Source organism: Periophthalmus magnuspinnatus, chromosome 10, assembly GCF_009829125.3.
Source record: "Periophthalmus magnuspinnatus isolate fPerMag1 chromosome 10, fPerMag1.2.pri, whole genome shotgun sequence".
NCBI classification, from domain to species: domain Eukaryota; kingdom Metazoa; phylum Chordata; class Actinopteri; order Gobiiformes; family Gobiidae; genus Periophthalmus; species Periophthalmus magnuspinnatus.
This window is the reverse complement of record NC_047135.1, coordinates 26,608,581-26,630,924: the sequence shown is the minus strand read 5'-3', so window position 1 is coordinate 26,630,924 and position 22,344 is coordinate 26,608,581. Positions and strand designations below refer to the sequence as shown.

At 38.1% G+C, this 22,344-nt stretch overlaps 1 protein-coding gene across 2 annotated transcripts in view; it reads right to left on the bottom strand.

Moving 5' to 3' along the window:
- The window catches only part of spata5 (spermatogenesis associated 5), a 137,577-nt gene that overhangs the window by 22,970 nt on the left and 92,263 nt on the right, over positions 1–22,344 (bottom strand). Inside the window, exon 16 of one of the 2 annotated variants that reach the window (XM_033973936.2) lies at positions 13,253–13,417. In XM_033973936.2, coding sequence (XP_033829827.1) covers positions 13,253–13,417 — 165 coding nt within the window. Of the gene's footprint in view, positions 1–13,252; positions 13,418–22,344 lie in introns of those variants that run through there. The other variant, XM_055224613.1, reaches the window with a different exon arrangement.

Sequence of the window (22,344 nt, the reverse complement as noted above, 5' to 3'; positions counted from 1 at the left end):
TCCTGATGGGTTTTTCCCTCTTGTGTATTTAAGACGGAAGAGTGACAGCGAGTGTCAACACCTCTGTGCTCTGAAGACCAGAGGCTATTGGTGACATCCAGGGGTTTTATAGTTCTGAGGGGAACGCTAAAACATACATGACACACTGTACACCAGATGCTATATTAGTGATGTTTGCTTGTACTCTATTAGTTCATATTTGAGTAAGTTTATAGTGTGTATATTTTATAATAAGCATCCTAAGCATAGACTGTGCATAGAAATGGACATAGCTAACATGGTAGCCGCTATGCTCCAAATAGGAAGTGAGCATGGGTTCGCTCCCAGCTCCATCGAGTCTGGCTTCAGTTCACTTTCTATTGAGAAACTGTCACCCCTCTCTCTGTAATTGCTGCTGTCAGGTTCATCATTTTGGTCTTAAAATATTTGCATTAACCCGCTCTACATGATTCTGGTAAATGTTATTTGCTATCGTGCCCATAAATCAAGATATCAACAATTTTTACTATACAAATATGGTTTGGTTCTTTGCATTTTCTTGTCTCATTGATATTAGCAAGAGCTTGTCAGTCCTCGTATGGAGAAGGATGCACACCTACCCTATGTATTTGCACATCATCAAAAACACCCTTTATTTGACAAAAGAATGTAATTTCCAACATTAAATCGTAGAACTTTCTTTTATATTACTATGTGGCATTATATCTGTGTGATCCCTCAGCTGTCCAGGTAGGTTTGTTGTTTTGATACCAGTTTTAGTACCGATTCATATCTGATTTTCAATACTGTGGTACCAAACCCTACCTGTATATCACTCATATCCTCTTGACAAATGTTCCAAATTACCTTTACTGTCCTTTCTGGTGAGTAAACAGATTATTCAGAGGACAGGAAATGCTCAGAATGTCAGGACTTTGGCCAAGTGAATCACAAACTGTCTCTGACGTCAAACCCACATACCCATCTGTGGCGTTTGTACATCCTGCACCATACCGGAAGCAACCAGCTCCTGCCAGAGCCAGTGAGAAGTGAAAAAGGCTAAGAAAACAACTGCACCGACGTGTTTGAATGGCTGTCATCCAAGCAGCTCAAGACACCTGGGCCTGGATCTGTCCTGGTTGTGGTGGGGGGAGGGCGGAGAGGGGGAGAGGGGGAGAGGAGGAGAGTTGGAAAGGGAGGTTGGAGGGCAGACCACCAATATGGAGGTCAAGATCAGTCAGAGGCACCTGCCACTCAACACTAACGTATTCGGAAATGGTTAAACGCCAGGGATTTGATTAAAATGTTCATAAAGAGGTTGTTATTATGAGGTGGGTAAAGTAAGAAAACTTGTAGTGAAATATGAGCATGGTTAAAAAGTATTACTCAAGTATAACTAAGAAGTAAAATAAGTGCTGCAACTATATGGTTAAAACAGCTGATATGTGTTTTAATGTTACAATTTAAGTTGCAATGTATTAAAAAAAATGCCTTCAGGTAAGCTACAATAAATCTTATATTGTTAACATAATTAGCTTTATTTTTATTATTAGGTTAGCATTGTTACTCCAAAAGAGGAATGTAAAAATGAATGAGTTAGTCCATAGCCTAACTGTAATAATAATAATAAAGATTAATAATTATGAGAAATACTAAAAATATCTATCCACATTTTAAAAGTAAAAATAAGTTATTTTGTCAACTAGGTAGTTTAAATAAAAATAAAGTAAAGATTTGTAATTGTATTTTTTCCCCTCACAATAATCATATCATATATTTATATATATATATATATATATATATATATATATATATATATATATATATATATATAGTATGATATATATATATATATATACACACACACACACACACACACACACACACACACACACACATTAATATTATGATGCATGCAAACCAAATGCATGCTGTGACAAATATATATATATATATATATCTTTACACAGGGGAAGCCAATGAGAGCACTTGTCTTTTTCATGGGTGCCCTGTTTAAAATACAATGCAAGCAGAAAAACTAACAAAACAAATAAGTATACTCATTTAAATGCCATTTGCTACTTAACTACTTCTAAATGTGACGGTACTTAAAAATAGTCTGGGGAGTGGAAGACTTGTATTGTGGGATATCTGTCACTTCCCATACGTCTCCATCACAACAAAAGGTCGTCAGTGCCTGCCACTCTTCCTTCCTGGTTGAAGCTTGTCATCGTGTGCAGAGGGCTTACGGCTGTGGTGTTTTTGTGCCGCACTTCCCAGAGGTCATCTGTCAATCAAATACTGCGAAAGAGGTGGAGCCAGAGGACTTATATCAGCAGATCCTCATTCAGTCTGCAGCGCTAAAACAACTAGCTTTAGAAATCACAGAGGGCAGGTGGTAATGAGGGTCTATACAGAGAGAGAACAGGTCAAATTTAAAGTTTAGGTATCTTGATAATGATGCAAAGGTATAGGTTGTTTCCTGTTCAGACGTATAAGTATTTTGATAACAGGAATTGCACCAACACCCTTTTGAGAGCATATAGGAAGGTCTATGTAGCTTAGTATAAGTCAAGTTGCAACAATAAAGGTTTTTAAAGTAGGGACAACAATTTTAATGGAACACACATTTTAATGGAAATTCAGTAATGTGTAATTGTAAAAGCAGACCAAAATTTACTTTTCAGAGCTTTTAATCTTTCATTTACCCTCTCAAAGTAGTTTTTGGAGTGATTTGTGTATGTTTGAGCAATCTTTAATAAGTTAATAAAGATTGCTGATCGATCCCCGTTTTCATCAACACCAACATATGCCCAATGCTCTATACTTACTTTGTTCTTCAATTTTATTTTCTTAATCGATGATACGCGTATGATTTGGTACAAATGAAGAGAAAAAATTAAAAAACTCCACTCGCTAGTGTGATCTGCAGCTATCCGTAGGAGAGGCCGAGCGCTACATAGCTTTTTGTTGTGATGCTGCTTACGGTGATGTCAGCTCCCATTGGCCACCGCGGTTTGTTAACGCGGAGGTCAGCGGATTTGTTTCTTTTATTAAGTTGTTCTAGATGAATATTACAATTTTAAAATGTGCAAATTATAACATAATAATTCACGGGTGTCATAAATTATAGCTATATAGCACCCACAAGCAGATCAGGTCTTCTTTAAAGAAACACTTTTTAACCAAAGGGCCAAGCTCCAACTCTCAGTAAAAGTATGTGGTTTGGAGCAATCATATTAAAAGTACTTAAATTTGTAGTTTTCTTATTGTTGTTTTGTGAAGTGTCTAAGTGTTCTGAAAAGTGCTCTGTAAATAAATTATAAAATGTATTACTATGAATTACTTATCACTTATTTACGTAACAAATAGAAAGTCCTTGAATGTTTTTAGACAAAAGGCCATTGGATTATTAAAGTAACCACCAATAACTGTAGCATTGGATATCGATGTTTGCAGACATGGATAGAGTCAAGACGACATTATTAACAGTGAAATGTAGTGACCAACTGAAAAAGAGTAAAAAACACCCCAAAAACTTTAGTAACTGCATAGATAACATATGATTTAAGTCAGTTAATTGTAATTGAACAGACACAAACACATACGCAATTTATTTATTTATTTTTGTTCTCTCCAAACATAGATCATAAAATGCAGAAAAAGTTGTTCTTATCTTAAGTTAATCTCATTTCTACCATATAAACCTGTGCATTCATCTTTCCAACAGAATCCGGACACGAGCCGATCTGACGGAGGGCATGTGACAGGCTGCAATAAATCCTGCAGCGCTTTTCCTGTCAGGACATGACTGTAAAACTTTAAAAAAAAAATCTAAAACGTCTAGCAGTATTGCACTTTTCCACAGAAGCCAGCTGTATAAGCCCTCCTGATTCGTGACAACCATTACCGTATCAAATGTCGCTTCTGTTTTGGCAATTTAAAAAAAAAAAAAAAAAAAAAAAAAATTTGTGAGTTCGGCGGAAGGTAAGCTGTGCAAACCAGGTGTCACCCCGGGCAGATAGAGGAAGAGAACTGATTTTAACAAGCCTGTAGCTCGGAGCGGGGAGAGCAACTCGGTCCCACCACCTACCCCCCCAGCCCCCCACCCCCACCTTCACATCCATGCGGCCTTCCTCCTCTCCGCGACAAGGCTGCAATCCCAGGAATGTAATTAAAAAGCCGGGACCTCCAGGACTGAGGGCGAGCAAGGTGCATTCAAGCGTTCACCGATCACCGCAGCGTGAGAGGTGGGTAGAGAAGACATAAAATGGTATTGCGAGTAGGAGTATGGTAACTTTAAACTAATTATCAGGTTGGAGTACGTTGACTGGATGTTCTATCGAATGTTTCTGCGTTGATATAGCCAGGGAAAATATATACAATAATTTGATAATTTGATAATTCTGGTATTTTCCAAGCTGTTTGTAGTAGAAAAAGTAAAAAAAAGAGGTTATACACTAAACCTAAGCATTGTCAAGCTATAGGACATTTTAAACATCAGGACTTATTTATTTTGGATGAAGCAGTATAAAATTGTAACGCGCAATATACTGTTCCTTAAAACTCCATGACTCTATTATTATTTTGGCTGGAATGTTCCATAGTATGACATTAAACTTGTATATCTCCATTAAGTAGAACACTTCCAGGACAAGTTACAGGTCAGTTCTGCAGGCAAGGGACACCGCAGACAGCAAGAAAGCACTTTTACCATTAGAAAGATCTGTGATTGAATAAAACCCTGACAGACAATTTAAATGCCATCACATCTCCCTGGAGACATGAGGTGGCGAATCCCCCAATACTCAGCACTCCTTTAAAATCTTGCTTAAAGCTCCAGAGACACTAAATCAACTAAAATAAAAGCATTTATTAGACTACAGATGATTTTATGGCTTCATATTGTCTTAAAAACATGCATCCTTATACTGTGAGTGGGCTTGCCTCTCCAGAGATCTTAACCTGTCAACGTCAATTAAAAAGTAAATGTCTTCTTACTGCCCACATCTGACATGGCTTTTAACAAACCACCAAAACTGCAGTAATCTCATGCTAACATCACTGCATCTTTGACAAAACAGTGGGTCTGTTACGATAAACTTTGAAGCGTGATATATCGCTGGAGTAAATATAGACGATTAACGATAATATTGAAACAAATTTATGACACTGACACAACAACCCAAGAGCAGATTTAAAAGAAAAAATATTCTAAAGCTACAATATTGTTAAAAAATCATGAGCTGCAATAAATACACAGCAGAATGAAGCACTTCAGCACTTAGTTTGTATGTGTAATGAGTCATAGAAGTTATTAAAACAATCTGTTACGGCTTAAATTTGATTATATCGCCAAAAAAACAACCAAAATCTTCTCAGTAGTGAAAAAAAAAGTAGAGACGATAAATAATGGTCCCCCAAAAAATATTGCTCCAGCTTTCATATATAGAATGATAAGTCAATATAGTGATTATCGTGACAGGCCCACAAAACAATTATGTCTTTATACCATAGAATAACACTAAGAAACAGTATGGAAAAGACAGTTGGATGAAATGTGTTGAGGATAGCCTCTGGCGGCTGATATACGATCCATGCATGTACTGTGTGGATGGAATGTGGAGAGAGGTGTGAAGACGCTGCTCACTGTAAATCATATACAATTATAGTTACACTAGTGTCTAATCGTCTGTCTCCGACACAAGCCTTCAGCTCATCCAGATGGAAACATCACACATGCTCATTTTCTGACAGAAGAATCGACTCAAAAAGTAAACCAAGCTAAAGTGTTAATAGTATAGTTTGTTTCTAGTTATTATTTTCAGTTTTTGCAGAGTAAAAAAAAAAAGATGCATTTTAAAATCTATTCAAAGGTACAGTATGTAACTTTCTGGAGGTGGTATGTCACCTGTAGGATTCCAGGGAAACATAAACTTAAAACCATACCGGGACATTTTCCATTTAGATAAATACGTTTTATGCCATACTGTGGAACAATATAACCAAGTGAACAACATTTCCATGGCAACAAAAAAGAAGGAAGCCAGAGTCAGGTTTGTGGAAACGCAATTCTGCTCAGAGGCTTAAGGATGCATGTTTTTCAGTACAATAAACACAACAAAAATTAAGCATCTATTTTTTAACTGAAAAGTACATACTGTGTCTTTAAAGATTCTTGCAGATTGAAACAGTGATGATGTAAACACAGAAAAGCGACTGCAGACCAGGATAATTGACAAAAGCAAAATATGAAAATGCTTACTTTTTTAATGTAGAAACCTTGCACTGATCCTAAAAGACTCATTTGTGCACCTACTTACTTTGGCAGCAGAGAATCAAACCACTAGGCTAAGTTTCCTCAAGAACTGATTAAGCTTGCGCAATTGGCTAGCATTTGTAAACGGGGAAGATAATAGCCCTATTCAAAGCAGGTAGAAAATTTACTGTGAACATAATGCGTGTACTGCTATGCAATTAATCAGCTCATAAGTACAAGACGTTTCAAATCACTAAGATGCAATATATATATTTTTTTTATTTCTGTAATAAATTTGTTTACATTCAGTTGGTAAAAAATCATGGAAGACAAAATAACTATTCTTCCATTTCACACAACTTCGTAACTTATTTAGTTCAGCACTCTCACCTCACAATAAGAAAGTTTTGAGTTCTATTCTTGGAAAAAGTTTAGCACATTCCAGCTCTTTCAATATATTTTTTTGGCACCGAGAAGTGGTGTAACTGAATAAATGCATGATACATTACATGACATACTGTGGAAAATTACAGGCAAAGGAAACACTCCACGGAGAGACAAGAGTTGGTGAATCAGCTACCGGAAATGCTACATAGTGCACCTTTAAAATATTACTCAAAACCCCACAGCCAATAAAAGTATTTGATTATGTGTACTTTTATTGCTTAAGACCATGCATCCCTATGTGGGCTTGCCTCTTCACAGACCTGACTCCCACAGCACAGTAGACAAAAGTAGACAAAACAGGCAATCAAGTACAATCAAAAGCCGGACATTGCAGAACTTGTGGGGTTTTAAAATGAAATCTGGCTTGTATTTCACGGCCTACAGCTTCAATAAGCCGTGGCTGTTGATTTACGAGCCCCCGCGTTCTTACAATGGGCTCCTGGCCGTGTGTGTGCTAGCCATGGCCGATCACTGCGCCAAAGCAAATACGACTGTACAAGGGCCACTCTGAGAGGTAGGTTAATGAGAGCAACACGATTTCATAACCCTATGTGCTTTAAAAGTTCAATTAAAATGGAAGATTAAAATAGTTTTCTGGCATGGTCATTTTTTACATTATTGCTGCTGAAGTCGTCTGCTACTTATGCATATTTTTTGGCGTTCTAGTACAAATTATATTCCTGTTTACAGTACAGTAAGTTTATCTGAAAGCAATGTTTCACCATATAATAGCGATATTTTCTGAAGTTTTATTGCAGGTTATTTAAAGCTGCCATACCTAACTTTTTGAAGTATATTGTAAAAGCATTTTGTTAAAGAATCAGACCTTTACACACTTTGCATGTAATTTTAAAGCATTTTATCAGTCGCAAGAAAGATTTTGAGATATCACTATAAAACATTCTGGGGTGAATGTATGTTGGCCAAACAAGGGGAAAACAATCTGCTACGGTGTCTAAAAAAGTGGAAATGCTGTCTACAACAAATACTGTACATGATTACTAGTAGTATGTGCCAGAGGGTTTGTGAAAGCTATAAGCACAAGTGAGCCTTGTGGCTAAAAGTTCAAGTTACCTTCTTTGAAAAAATAGTTCTTTGTAAATGGTTTGCAGTGGGCCAAAGTTATTCCTCCCTTACCTTATACATTCCAAGTCTCTTAATTATTCATTGGAATGACTTTGTAAGTGCTTTTCAAAACTTCACAAGACCAGAGCAGACCTCAAGAGCTGCTTGTACAATATATCTGTACTGGGGCAAGACACATTTTGCTCAAATACATGTAAAAATATCAAGTACAAGCCACTTAATCAAACATTTTTACTCTTAAATCACATCTTCTTTCACCCATCTTTTCCGCAAGTGCTCCCACCCCTCCTACAACCCCTCCAGCCACCCTCCAGCTGCGGCAGGTATGCACCCAGGACCGATCAGGTGTTCAGCTCTGGTCTAGTCTCTCACCTGTGGAATGGAGGGCTGCAGTCACTTGCCGTGGAGTTTGTGAAACGTCTATGAAAAAAAAACAACTCAAAGACATGCCACAGAACACTGATAAGAGCCCGGCAGTCCCACCTGTGTACGGAGTATATTTACTGTGCCAATGCTGCAGATCACATTAGATTAGACGGAACTTTAGACTGTGCCGATCAGACAGGGGAAGTTTTAAGGCAAACAGGATACAGATAACAGCTAAGTACTACTCAAGATAGGGCTGGGTAAGATAGGAACAAATGCAGACTGATAACGCATTACAGTGAAAAGGGTTGGTAAATCAAATGTTATAATGATTGCTTTTCTAAAGGGTTGGATACAGGAGAATTAGGGCATTCAACGTGCTGATCCAAATGATAATTATGCATTTTAACTGTAGAAAGACACATAACCAAAGCCACGTATATGTCATGTGAAAAGATTAACAAAAATAATGGATTAACCATGACCACATAAGAATTCAGTCTTACATCCATTTTCTGTACGTCCACAAAATTAGTCAAATGAGTCAAATATGTTTTCTTATTCACCCATTATTTTGTAGGCCCAAGCTCCATATAATCAAGACACATGTATTCTCTACATCAGGGGTGCTCAGACTTTTTCAGTATGTGAGCTACTTTTAAAATGATCGTGTCTGAAAGATCTACCACCTAATACAAAAATGTTAAACAAATATTTATTTGTAAATGTATTATGAATTCTTACATGTACAGTGCATTTTGATGTACCTTGCACAACGTCATGAGATAATACTGCACAACACAATTGAACTTCTTACATGTTCATAATTACTTGAATGATGATTACTGCTCTGATGACTTGCACTGAATGGAATCAGTGAGGGATGCATAGTTCGGGCAGTAGCTTCTGACAGCCAGGAGTAAAATTGCATTTTTTGTTTGAAAGCGATAACAGAGCTAATCATGTTGATTACGGTTTTGTCTTTTTTTTATAGCCATAAAAATCATGTTAAACGAAGTATCAGAATTTACTGCACTTTTTCACACAACTACTTCTATCTTATACATCCATCCGTATTTTTTCTTTTATGCATCGAATAAATGACTGGGAAAATCCCCGCAGCACCGCGCTCTCATTCGTCACCTTCGACACAACAGAGGCAGATTACCGTAATGACGGTCAAATATTTAGATAGCCCCATATCTCCGCTTTGAGACGCCGTTTGAATTTACATGAGAGCACGACAAGTTGCGGAGTTACGCTGCTGGAAAGTCCGCAACCCGCTCTATCGGCGACGATAGGATCCGACGCTATAGGGTTAAACTAACTCGCGCTTGTTTATGCGTGTGCAGCGTCCATGATGGGACCTAGGGTCAAGTGTAATCTGACTGGTTGTCCTGTATATTAGTCATGTGACTGGATGGATGACGGGACGTGATCTGCCCAAAATGCCGAGCGACGTAATGAACACCCCTGCTCTACATTCTGTACTTTAAAGGCCATATACGCCCCATTACAAATTTCCACTATGGGTAAGAAAAAAGTTAAAGTTAACTACTAGCTAAACGTGTAACGCTATTAGCTATCATATTCTACCTTTAATCGGTCTACAATTGCATGTTTATTCTTTATTTATTTAGAATGTAAGCTATATTTGAACAAACTCCTCATTTGACCTTTATTTTAACAGTGTCTTTAGCAACAAAATGTCCCTTCAGGGCTGCCATAAGGTGTAAAATTGCAATGTAGTGCCACACAAAACACACCCCACTATTAATTTTATCTCTGTATCGGTTACAGAGTTGAGCTTAAACTGCACGCAGCTTGGATCAAAATTCAAACATCTCTAAACTGCTCCAACAATGTGCCAGTAAAGAGAAAGAAAACCATGCTACTATGTGTTCTGTGTCCAATCTGTGAAAACAAAACAAGCGATCCCTCTGTACTGGCTGCACTCACAAACATGTAACAGGGGACTGCAAGTGGGACAACAATGAGATGAGTGTATCCATGGCTGTAATGGCATGTGTAACTGATGTGTGTGGACTGGTTGTTTTCTGTCAGGAGACCAGTGGAACAGATCTCACATGACAGTGGGAGGATGCATGTTCAAATATTACGGGGTGTATTCAGGCGGAAGGATATCATAATGTCTATATGTGCAATCTGTGAAGCAATATTAAATGTCGATTGGACTACTTTTTCACGTAATTGTTCTCTTACAACTTAAGAAGTTGACATCTACAGTATGTGATAATGCTGGCCTGAATCTTCCATGTATTCAGGTGGAAGGATATTGTAATGCTTACATCCAAATCAAAACAAGGAAAACAACAGCGATAGCCAGTATGCTAACAAACAGAAACTGTAAACAGATAGGTGTGTACATTTCAGTGGATTTAGTTCCTCCCTTCAGATAGATATAAAGTAATGTCCACCAGCAATCTGGCCAGAACTGAAGAAAGCGCTTGGAGTGTGGAGTGGCAAAACGTATTCACTCTAGCTGGCAGAATTTTTCTTTTGATCACATCTGCAATTTCTGTTTCAAAACGAAAAGTTGATTGGACTACTTTTTCATGAAATTGTCTTCTAATAAATTAAGTAAGACCACAATTTGGCATCTACAGTATGAGATGATCCTGGCCTAAAACTTTCATGCAGATATGTGTTTCAGCTCCAATAATATTTAGCAGTAGTCTAAACTAGGGGTGGGCAATATTGAGTATCTCAATCACAGTATTCAAAGGATAAATCCAAGATAATCCAAAGGAAATTTGCTTTTTTGTTTGTTTCTTCTTTATTTCCATAATTATTTACATTGTAGATTTTCATTGAAGGTACCAAAACTATGAGTTAACACATATAGAATGTAGTAAACAAACAAACAAAAAAATCAAAATAACTCAAAAGTTGTCTTTAGATCAACACTTTGCTTTGTTGATGGCACCACAAACCCTTCTCTCAATGAGCTTCTGGATGAAGTCAAGGTCAAGAAATGCCAAGAGGTGGCTACTTTGAGGATATTAATCAAAAAATACTTTGTTGACTTTTTTCACTTTTTTCTCTTTGCTACATAATTCCTTACATCTGACATCATATATTTGATGTCTTCCATATGTATACATAATGTAGAAGGTAGTGAACTTAAAGAAAAAAACATTAACTGGTAGTGTACAAAAAAAGATTTAACTTCTCTATAGCATCACATATTAGTACTCCCTTATAGACTACTAAAAACAGATATTCTACTTGTTACACTGTATTTCACATTTGACACAAAGCATCTGTAACTGTGCTTGTTCCTTCCTTGGAGAGCAGTGTTCTGAGCTGTTCTGAACTACCATGTGCATCACGCGGCAGATGAATGGTCCCAGACAAATCTATCACAAAGAACTGTTTGTGCCTGTCTCCTCCGGTGCAGTGAGATCATAGGGATGCTTGGTGACATAGCACAGACAAGCTACACATCATGGAAACAAAAAAAACCTGCCCTAACACTGCTCCGAAAGGCTACCGGGACACTGCTGAGGACAGGCTGAAGACATAAGCACATTGCACAAGCGTTTTATAAAGTTAACGGGCCTACAGGGCTTGTAAAGTCTGACCGAGGATGGCTGCAAATTAAATTCTTCCTTTATATGTGAATATGCACTGTGACCAGTAAAACTACTAGTTTCCACTCCAACTGTGAACACATTCTTCAAGTGGCAGTAAGGAAAGAAAAAGGTATTTAAAGGGAAGTGAATCATTCCGATATTGGGGAGGTTGTTATGGAAGGTTTTTTACAATTTATGTGACAGGTCTTGTACTTCCAATTTAAAGAGGCACTATGTAACTTCCTCAAACTGCAGGGAAATATTATTGCTTTCCCTGGAATGTTCCACAGTATGGCATTTAATGTATCCATTTTACATTAATTTAATTACATACATTTTTATTGCTGAAAACTATCTTGAATAACATACACACTCACTATGAATGGGGTCAGTTGTCCATAGAACTGACGTGTAACATGGTCTAGTCAATGGTTGCTCCAATGTGATAGGCATGTTTAATACTAAACTGTGGAACGTTCCAGGAAAAACAACAATAACTCCATGGATACCACCAGAAAAGTTGCATAGTGCACTTTTAAAACCAGATTGACTACTTGGTGTAATTAAATTAGAATAAAATAATATTATCACATATATAGACTGTGGAGAGGGAATTTGCCAAAATGAAAGTATATGGTCATACATTAGATCAACTGAGATGACTTATTAAGCGTTAAGTGGAGCAGCTGAGAGTCATATGAAAGACGATGACGTAGTTTGTATGCGAAGAAGGTGAAATTGCATACTTATGGAAATTGGACTGACCTATTTATAGTTACTCTCATACTTGGCAATTTTTACTTTCTGTCCTTTGACCAAATTTTTACGTAAGCGTGGGTGACTATATAGGTAAATACAAGTAGGGGACAGTATGAATCAAACTGCACAGTCTAAGGAAAAATGTAATATTCAAGAACTATGTTTAATATTGAAAATTCAGTTTGATTGCCTTTATCAGCCTTTTGTAAATAAATTACAAAGACTAATTCGAGAAGAAAAACTCATAAAACATGGGAAAAAATAGCTGGACTCATATGTAACAGCTGTGGAATGCATATTCACTTTGTACTCTTGATTCTTGCCCTCAGATGTTTTTGTGTTATTAACTGTTGTCATAAATGTTATAAATAAAAAGTCTAAAAGAAAAAGAAAATCTGTTAAAAAAATCTCTGCTAGATGAAGGTATTTTGCAATTTGCTTAATGCACCAAGGAATACTTGTTATTGTAATTTGTTCAAAAATATAAATACCTGAAATATAAAAAAAAAAAAAAAATCACAAAGACTGAACCAAGAACAAGGCTATATGAAACATAAAAACATTAAAACTTGTTAAATAAAGAAACTTGATGTCATTATGATACGTATATTTAGTATTACCTGACATTACAATATTATACTTTTGTGATATATTAAACTGTGTTAAAATATTAAGTTGAGATGATCTGTTGAAACATGTGTGTAATGTTGAAGTGACTTTGCTTATAAATGCCCCACCTTCAATGGCACCAAACACTAACCTCAGCTCCAGAATACTTGTTGGTCTTGGACACCAGCTCTTCTATAGACACGTCTGGAGCTATAGGCATGTTCTTGAACTGCAGAGAGAAGATTTCATGCCGCGTCGAAGCATCTGGGAGAGGGACGTAGACGATCCGGTCAAGCCGCCCTGGCCGCATCAGAGCCTGCACGGTGAAGGACAACAGCTGTGATTACAATCTGTCTTACATAACGCAACACAAATCAGCCCAGGTGATAACATGTGAAATTGGCAAGTAAGAGCAGGAATTGTGGTAAAATGTCTAGCCTTTTTAGAAGTTTTGAAGATACTTGTAAAGGTGTTGTATCTTATGTTCATTGTCTGAAAAACATGGAAAAATGGAACTAGTTCAGTTTCACTGGTTTTCAGCAGTCCAAACGTATTTCTAACTTGTCTAACACATTCTTAGCATCCTAATTATTTATAAGCACTTTTCACAACTTTCAGTTGCCAGAGTTTTTCAGTCACGGTAATACTAACAATAACTAGCATGCTAACCGTGCTACTTCTTGATTCACTGAGGATAAAAGCTCTTTATGATTAAATGCGGAAAGCACACAGCTGGCTTATTTTGACCATAAGAGCTGCTTTTACAATTTATAAAAGCAAATTATTTAATTTGTGGGTATTTAATGGACTGGTAAGTCTAGACATCTTGGCAACCTGTATTGCTTCAGATAATACAGCTAAAGAACATTGGCAAGAACATAAAAATTTAAGTGAAAAGATTCAATATTGGAAATATTGGAAGTTGGAAGTTTTAAAAACTGATATAAAATTGTATCATTTTAAAAGAAAAAACAAACAAACATTATATAGCAAATCTCATGCATCCTGGGTTGACAGAAGCGATACATAGAATTTAGTTTAGTTACATATTTTCATGATGCCATTGCAGGCAATAGATTTTACACTTACAGCCTTACATACACATTGAATTTAAACAAATAAATACATTATAATACAAGTAGCATCAAGAAACCTGCAATAGCCCTACATCTCCACTCAAAAACCAGACTGTGAAATCTCCACTCAGAGCCGTCACCGTGGAGACAATGTTGACGTTATCTGATGGAGCCTGCACTTCCCTCAGATCACATCTTGGTGACCCCACAACAGAGTTGGAGTGCCCAAAGCCGTGGCTGTCTCCTCTGTCAGACATGCTTAAGTGGCAGGGGCCTCTCAGCACAGACAGGCAGACAGACACACCATACGCCCTGTCTCCACGTGGTGTCCGGGTCCAGGCTGGGACGACATGGACTAAGGAAGAGTTGGGGATGACCAGTCAGGCAAATATCTAATTATAATATTGGTCATTTTTAAGATTGATGATGTCATACTGTATGAGGAATAACTTAACCTTATTTATTAATGGCAAAGTCCATTATTCTAGTGTGTCTAAGTATTATCAGCACATTAGCAGTAATAATTTTAATTGCTCCATATAAATAAAACGTTCAGGTTAGATTACATGGTAACCCAGGTTCTCTGATTAAGGAGAGGGCCACGTTATCTTGAGATAATGTGGAACTGATGTTTATGTTAGATGATAAAAGAAGTGGTAGATGGAGCTTTTCAGTAAAAATGCACTTAAAGTCAGAAAATGCAAAATGCCAAGCTACCTTCACTATTATACTAACTTAAAAGTGCACTAAGTCACTTTTCTGGTGAAGGGTCCACTACCTGCTTGTCTTCAGATGTTATTACATTACCAGGAATATCCCACAGTATTGCATTACAGTTATCCATCTAGCAGGTATTTCATTATGGGGGTGTTTATTGCTCAAAAATATCTTGAAAAACATTGATCTGACCTGTAGTGCACCTTTAATGTAACCTAAATAACCTGAACCAGAACAAACAAGATAAGATGAGAGGCAATTTTGTAATTAAAAAAAAAAAAAAAAAGCTTTACAATATAATCAGATTCTCATTCAATATTAAAAATATGTAGTTCAACAATGTAACTATTAGCAAAGGACATTTTAGGAAGCTACTGTGGCTCAAGCAAAGTGAATGTATCTGGCAGCAGAGACAGCAGCAGGAGTTGGCTGAGGTCCAGACTGGTCACAGTGGGCTAAAGTCCTAGGCCAGCAGACAGACGCACGCATGGCAGGAGGGCCCGTCAGGACTGATCAGGGAAGCTGCAGGCACCATAGCACAAGGCTTTGAACTCTGCACACAACTGTCGTCATGCAGCCAGTTCAACTAGGATCACCCACTTTCTCCAAGATTATCTAATTAGTATGGCGATATCAAAATGTTATTAATTAGTGTACGAAGAAAAGTAAATCTGATGTGCAGGACTGCTGTAGCAATACCCAACTTTCATGGGAGTATCATGGGATTAATATCATAGTACAAAATGTATCAGAATCTTAGAAATAAAGTTGTGTAAATATGATCATCGCATTCATAATTGGCCATGAGTGCCACCATTATCGTTCCAAATGTATTATTTTGCATAGAGCTGCCAATCTCTTCAGCAAAAGTTCTACATTGACAACACAACTGTTTTCTAGCCACCCAGAAAAAGGATGAATTGTTGACTTTGTTAGTGCACATGAACATTCAACGTTCTGCACAAATCAACTTGCTTCATAATCCTAATCAGCATAAAAGTATGCTGATTTCATTTATGTCATTTTTCTGGTCTCTTTATCAATAACACACTAAAAGAGGAGATCTAGTGGTCAATATATACTTACCAGAGCAAAAACAACAAAAATGCAAATTAAAATAAAATGGAAAATGATCTACGCACTCAGTGATGACCTCCTGGACTAGCTTGATTAAGTTTTCTTAGCATTAACATCAAACGTCATGTCTCCTTTATGTTCAAAAGATATGATTTGAACTGTAAATGTAATTAAATAAAATCTGTTTTATATTGTAAAAGCAGTCCTAAGGGTGAAAATTAGACCTATGTCTGCTATCTACATCTACTTATAGATGCAATAGCAGACACATGTTTAATTATCCATGAAATAGGAAATGCGCTGTTAGCATGGCACATATAATGAGCTTTACCCTGACAGCAAAACTCTACTCTGGCCTCTTAAAGTTGTGAAAAGCACTTTTAAACTCATTATGGTGAATAATTAACATAGTCAGAATGCATCAGGTAAGTGAGTTCTCGTTCTGTTTTTCACGTTTTTAAGACAGCACAGCACATTTCATACAAACTTTTTATAAGTCTTAAAATAATGCATGTTAACATTCGTTGCAGTCCCTAATGACAACACATTTGATTAAAACTGAGAGCCACTAAAACAAATGCCCATCTCCTTACGGCAATGCAGCAGGCCGCCATCTTAAATCTCTTGTTTTTATTCCTCCTCTGACTCCCATCTAACAACCCTGTGGACGCTCTCCCTGCCTTTTATCGTCTGCTGTTTTTTAACGTTCCTGGATGTGTCTGGAACATGAGAGGATGGAAACTGGAGACAAACATTAAGAGCTAGCCCCGAGGTAACCACAACACAAGCGCTGGCCGACAAAGCATCCATGGATCAAGAGGAAGCGAGCATGTTTGCTAGGCCGTGGCTCCTTCCAATGAGGGTCTTATGTGGGGAGACATACTGCTGTTAAAAATAAATACATATGTTTTGTGTCGGGGTTAGTCAATGTCAGGAAATGGGAGATTCTTAAACAGGCATGCAGCATTAGAGGGTATAAGTTAGTAATCTTTGCCTTTGAGTCGTCTGTGAAATCGCTTCGACGCAACTGACCAATTTACAGATGTCAGAAACGTTCAAAATTAGCATTATATTGATTTGAAAGGTTAGTGGTGATGTTCAGTTGTTTTTGATGGAAAAAATGACCAAATGCGTGATCAGAATGTTTGTTTTAACATAAATAGACAACTGTTGCTAAGGGGGTAGCTAATATCAAGGCTACAGGTAACAGGAAGATCGTCAATCGAAGTCAAGGGTTCAAGGAACAATTATTTGCCCGTAAGGAACAACCGCAAAGACAAACGGATAAGATGTTGGCAGCGTGTTCAGACTGGTACATTATGATTCTGGCAATTTGTCAACACCACTTGGCACAGCTCAGAAGGTAGTATAACTGCACAGAGCAGGGCCAGAAAAGTAAACAGATTTTTATTAATCCTTGACTAGACTCATGCTGGTCATTCATATCATGACAAAGCAAAAAAAAAAAGCAATCAGTGTCAATTTTATGGTGGCTATACTGATACAGTTGGTTAAAAAAAAAAAAAAAAAAATTAAGGTTGAAGGATTGATTCTTTTTAGTCAGCGTACCCCAGAGCAGCTGTGGCTACAAAAGTTGTTTATACTACCACTGACCATGGAAAGAGTGAATAACTTGAAAAGCGCTACATAAGGTATATAAAGACATTATTTATTTTTTCTTACTCCAGTAGATGTTTGTGTGCTAAGTGTCAATTATTTAGCTTACATGAAGTTTGGCTGGGTGCCACTCAGTCTCATATTAAGTTGTTGTCAGGACTCTAGACTCAGGTTATTGCAGGTTACCGTGGTTATCTTGTGCTGAGCTATAGACACTGCGTCTGTCGCGGCGGGCTGAGGCAGTAGCACTGGTGAATATTCCACCAAACAGAGGACGTGCCCAGGACACTTCCTGACTCAGGCTCCCTAGGAAGTATCTGAAGGCCGTGTGCCAACACAAACCGACTGACCCCATGTTAATGACACACACAGTCATGCACAGGGATAAACAAGTGTGTGGAGTCTGGCTGGAGGTGCAGAGGGCAACCTTTTGGGAACTGACAATAAGATACGTTTAAGGTTTTAGTTAAAAACTCAAGAGGTGACAAGTCAGTCTATGGTTTGTGCCAGCCCCAAGCCTGGATCAAGGAGAAAGTTGGGACAAGGACCTCACTGGAAAACTAAGAAGTGATGGTTATGAGGCCAAAACAGTAAATGTTAGCTCCTGGTTTGTGTTTGGGCACAATGTGAGGCTGAAGGCATCAAAATGAGACTGATCGATCAAGGTAAATTTAAGTCTGAAAACACAGAGGGGTACTTCCTAGAATACCAACTATTGACATAGCAGAAAATCATAAATTTTGGCTTGGAAAGTACTTAAATATAAAATGATTAGTTGAATGTACATTAATGAAACATCCTACAATTACAGGTGTGTTTTTTGCATTATAACACAACTAAAGCTAGAATAACACTGTACCTTAAATAGCTAAAATTGTCTTTTTTTTCTGCAAAACCACTCAGCAACACTTTAGGGATCTGTATCACCAATTTCGGAATCCCCAGCAAAACAATATGCTTGGAAAGACATTTTATGCAGTATTGGCGAAATATTTGAGCCAAGAAGTTTTCAGTTATCTTTCATCAATACATTAAAACTGTCAGATAATTCTCTCTATTTTAATTCTCTCCACATCATCCATGGTAACTTGACTGTAACTTTCTGGGACCCGGGCTCCAAGGGTTCCAAGGTTCCTCTGAAAGAGTGGAGTCGAGCCTCAGCTTTAAGACTGCTAAACTCATCTGACTGCCCTGGAGGAAAAGAAAGGATTTTTTTTCTCTCTCCTTCCTCTCAGCAAGAGCAGGAGGCCCATCCATCACTTAACAAGATACACTTCCTGTTCTCAAGGATCCAGGGCCGGTGGGGGGAGGAGGGGGGAGAGAGGGAGCGAGGGAGAAGGAGACCCCAGAAATACAAAAACGTGGCCTGGCATGTTGGGCAAGAATCAACGGGCAGTGAAACCACCTCAAATCTCAACAAAGCAGAGGTCGAATGGTACTAGATTCTATTTTCCAACTAATATATATATTCAGTCCTTTTTGTAGAACTTATATAGTAATTACAAACACGAGTCTTACTTTTTCAGACACATCTACAAATAGAATGCTTTAAATTTGGCAGCAATATAAATATGCCCAACTGTAGAGGTCCAACATTTTTGCTTTTTCCCCAATTACCATATTATTACCTCTATGTATCGTAAACTCATGTAGGGATGAAACTAACAACCTAAAACTCACCCTCACTCATTTCTCTGCCTGTTTATATCACTCCTGGTTAAACTGAAGAGAAAAATACAATAACAAGACAAGCATAGTTTGAAACAGAGAAGCGAACCGCATCCGATCTGCGGGCCAAGTTTCACCAGTGATAACAACAGCAATCATTCCAAGCATTGCGAGCCTCCTCAAGAAGTGATTACCCCCTAACGACAGATGACTTCCTATCTGTGAAGGGCTGCACCTCTCCCTAACCAGCTCGGAATGCTGGGAATCTTCTCCTCCGACTGTAGTTGCCGAGCGCATTCTTGGTCTGCTCCAGTCTGATCCGGGCCCTGCTAAGCCATTTGTTTACATATGACTAGTTACCAAGTCAGGTGACAGATTTGCGTTGGTAGAAATTCTAAAGGCGTACCTGTATTAACTTTTATATCTTTCATTTATTCAATTACAGGAATTTTTAGTTGCCAAAACAACATTTGTTTTGGTGGAGTCACCTGGTTGTCTCCATGGAGATTTCAGGTAAAACAATGTCTCTGTGGAGAATTGCTGGGTTTCAGATGACATCAAAACATTCAGTAGACCAATAATATTTAAGATCTCTGTTGTAATACATTGAGTTCTTGGGTCTAGTCACGAAAAGAAATGATCAGGTTCCTTTACCTTAACTTTTGTATATTTCATGGCAAAGTACAATGCAATCAACAGACAAAACTGGCTCTTGGCCCCCATCTGGTAGAATCAGCACATTATAGGATCTGAAAACCACCAATAGAAGGTTTTGGATTCCTCCATTTAAAAACATACATGGTGCCTCTTTGATTCTGCAGTTGTTTTAAATGGATATAAACCGATGTAGCTATATATGATGGATCACAAGTCAATCAGTGCATGTGCAGATATGCATGTACAGATAACTGGATCGCTATGGGGCATATACGGCAAGGGGAGTCATAATATTCCATAATATTCAGTGGAAACCATGAGTAGATTTTTTAACGCAGTTTGGTTGACATGTCTCAGTCTGTTTGTACTATAATTAACTGGTCCAACAAAACTTGCTTTAGCATCTGACCCTTATAACCCAGAAAGGAAGCTGATAGTACAAGCTGTACATGCTCTGAGTCCATAATAGATATTTATTGTGGCAAGACTATTCCCTTTTGGAACCACCATCCAGGCTTCAAACAAGTTACTAACATTTTTTACCAATTTTTTGAAATGAAAGTACTTTTGCAGGTTTGTCTACTCTTATGGAAGCCAAAATAAATTTAACTACAAATCATCCAAAGTCTAATCTTAAGTAAATCACTGAATCCTGTATATTTCTTGATTATAACGACATCTGCAGCCTTGCCCCAGGCCACTTGCACGTGTTTGCTCCCTGAAGGCATCTGCTGTGTGCGCTATGCTAACCTGTCGGGCTACAATCCACAGACGCTGCCTGGGTGAGTCATCCTGGCTGGGAGATGGGCCACCCTGGCTCTATGCACATTCATCAGCGCACAAAAACACGCAGCCAGCACTATGAGAACAACAAGGTCAGGGAGGTCACAGAGGTGCAATGTGGTGTTGGGAGATTCACACCAGACCTGCCTGGGGGTTAACAGAAGAAAGATACTAAAATAGTCATATTCAATAGACAAAAATGTACTTTTACTGAATAGATTTAGAATTATCTTGAGCTCTCTGAGAACAAGTATAAGACACATAGACTAGTATACGCCCATGGACCACTATGGAACCTACTTGGACGACTGACGTAAGAGATGTCAGACCACTTGGTAATATAAAAGAATTAAAGGACAAGTGTTTTTTATTATCATTGTGGTATCAGAATCGGTATTGAGTATTGAGTCTATTCCTTAGTAGGAAAATACAGTTTGAAACTTTAGTATTGTGACAAAACATATATTGTATAAGTAGCTCTTAGGGTAAAAATGTGTGCTGTCTGAATCTAATTACAAAACATAATATTGTTTTAGAATCAGGAAGTGCTCTGTTAGCATGCTCGTCAGCTTTACCGTGACAGCAAAACTCTCTCAAAGTTGGGAAAACCACTTAAAAACTCATTTTGGTGAATAATTAGCATGCTAGGAAAGTGATGAATTAGTCTGGACCGCAGAAAAAAGATTAAAATAATCTAGTTCTGTTTTTCATGTTTTTAAGACGCCTTTAAATGTAGTGACAAAGTCCGGAAGGGTTGGACTATGTGAGGGTATGCGCTGTGTCAAATCAGTTCTGATGTGTTTTGAGAAAGGATGGGAGTAAACCTATGGGAGGGGACAAAGTTAACGGGAGCATGAGAATGAATGACAAGTGGAGAGGAAGAGGTGAGCGGGGGAGAGAGAGAGAGAGGGGGAGAGGGGGAGGTGAGAAAGAGAGAGCAAGAGGGAGGGAGAGAGGGTGAGAGAGAGGGAAAAAGGGAAACAGAGAGGAGGGAAAGAAGGCGAGTGAGAGCAAGAGGGGGGGAAGAGGATGAGAGAGGGATGAAGAGAGGGGGCGAGAGAGACAGAGAGGGCTGGAGGTGAGGGAGAGAGAGGAAGAGAGACAGCGAGAGAGAGGGAGAGAGAGAATTGGCGACCAGTCAAAAACATGAGAGGCTTTCACTGTGGATTTTGCCCTTGAGTCAAGCTCACATCCGGCAGGCGAGGCCACCGTGTCCAAGAAGCAAATAACTTCGGCTCCGTTAACCCCCTACTAGCCCACATACCACAGAGAAGAGAGATTGTGAAGACTGCTTAATTAAACAGAACTTAACAGACACATTTTCTAATACACAGCCTTAAAGCACCAATGTGTCACTTTACAGCTTTTGTCATCATCTTGTAGCATTTCTGTTAGACCACCTCATAATATCTTGGCTTAAATTTTGTTTTTTCCTTCTCATGTCAATAGAAAGTGCTCTTCAACTTTTTTCCCACACTGCTAACTGAAAACAAAATCATTTGTAAGTGGTGAAAGCCAAGCCGTATGTTGCTTACACATTAGGGCTGTACGCTTTTGGAAAAATGATTTTTCTGACAAGCATTGTGATTGCGATTAGATTTGCGATTTATGTTTTAATAACTGGATTCTGCTCAAAGTTCACATTATA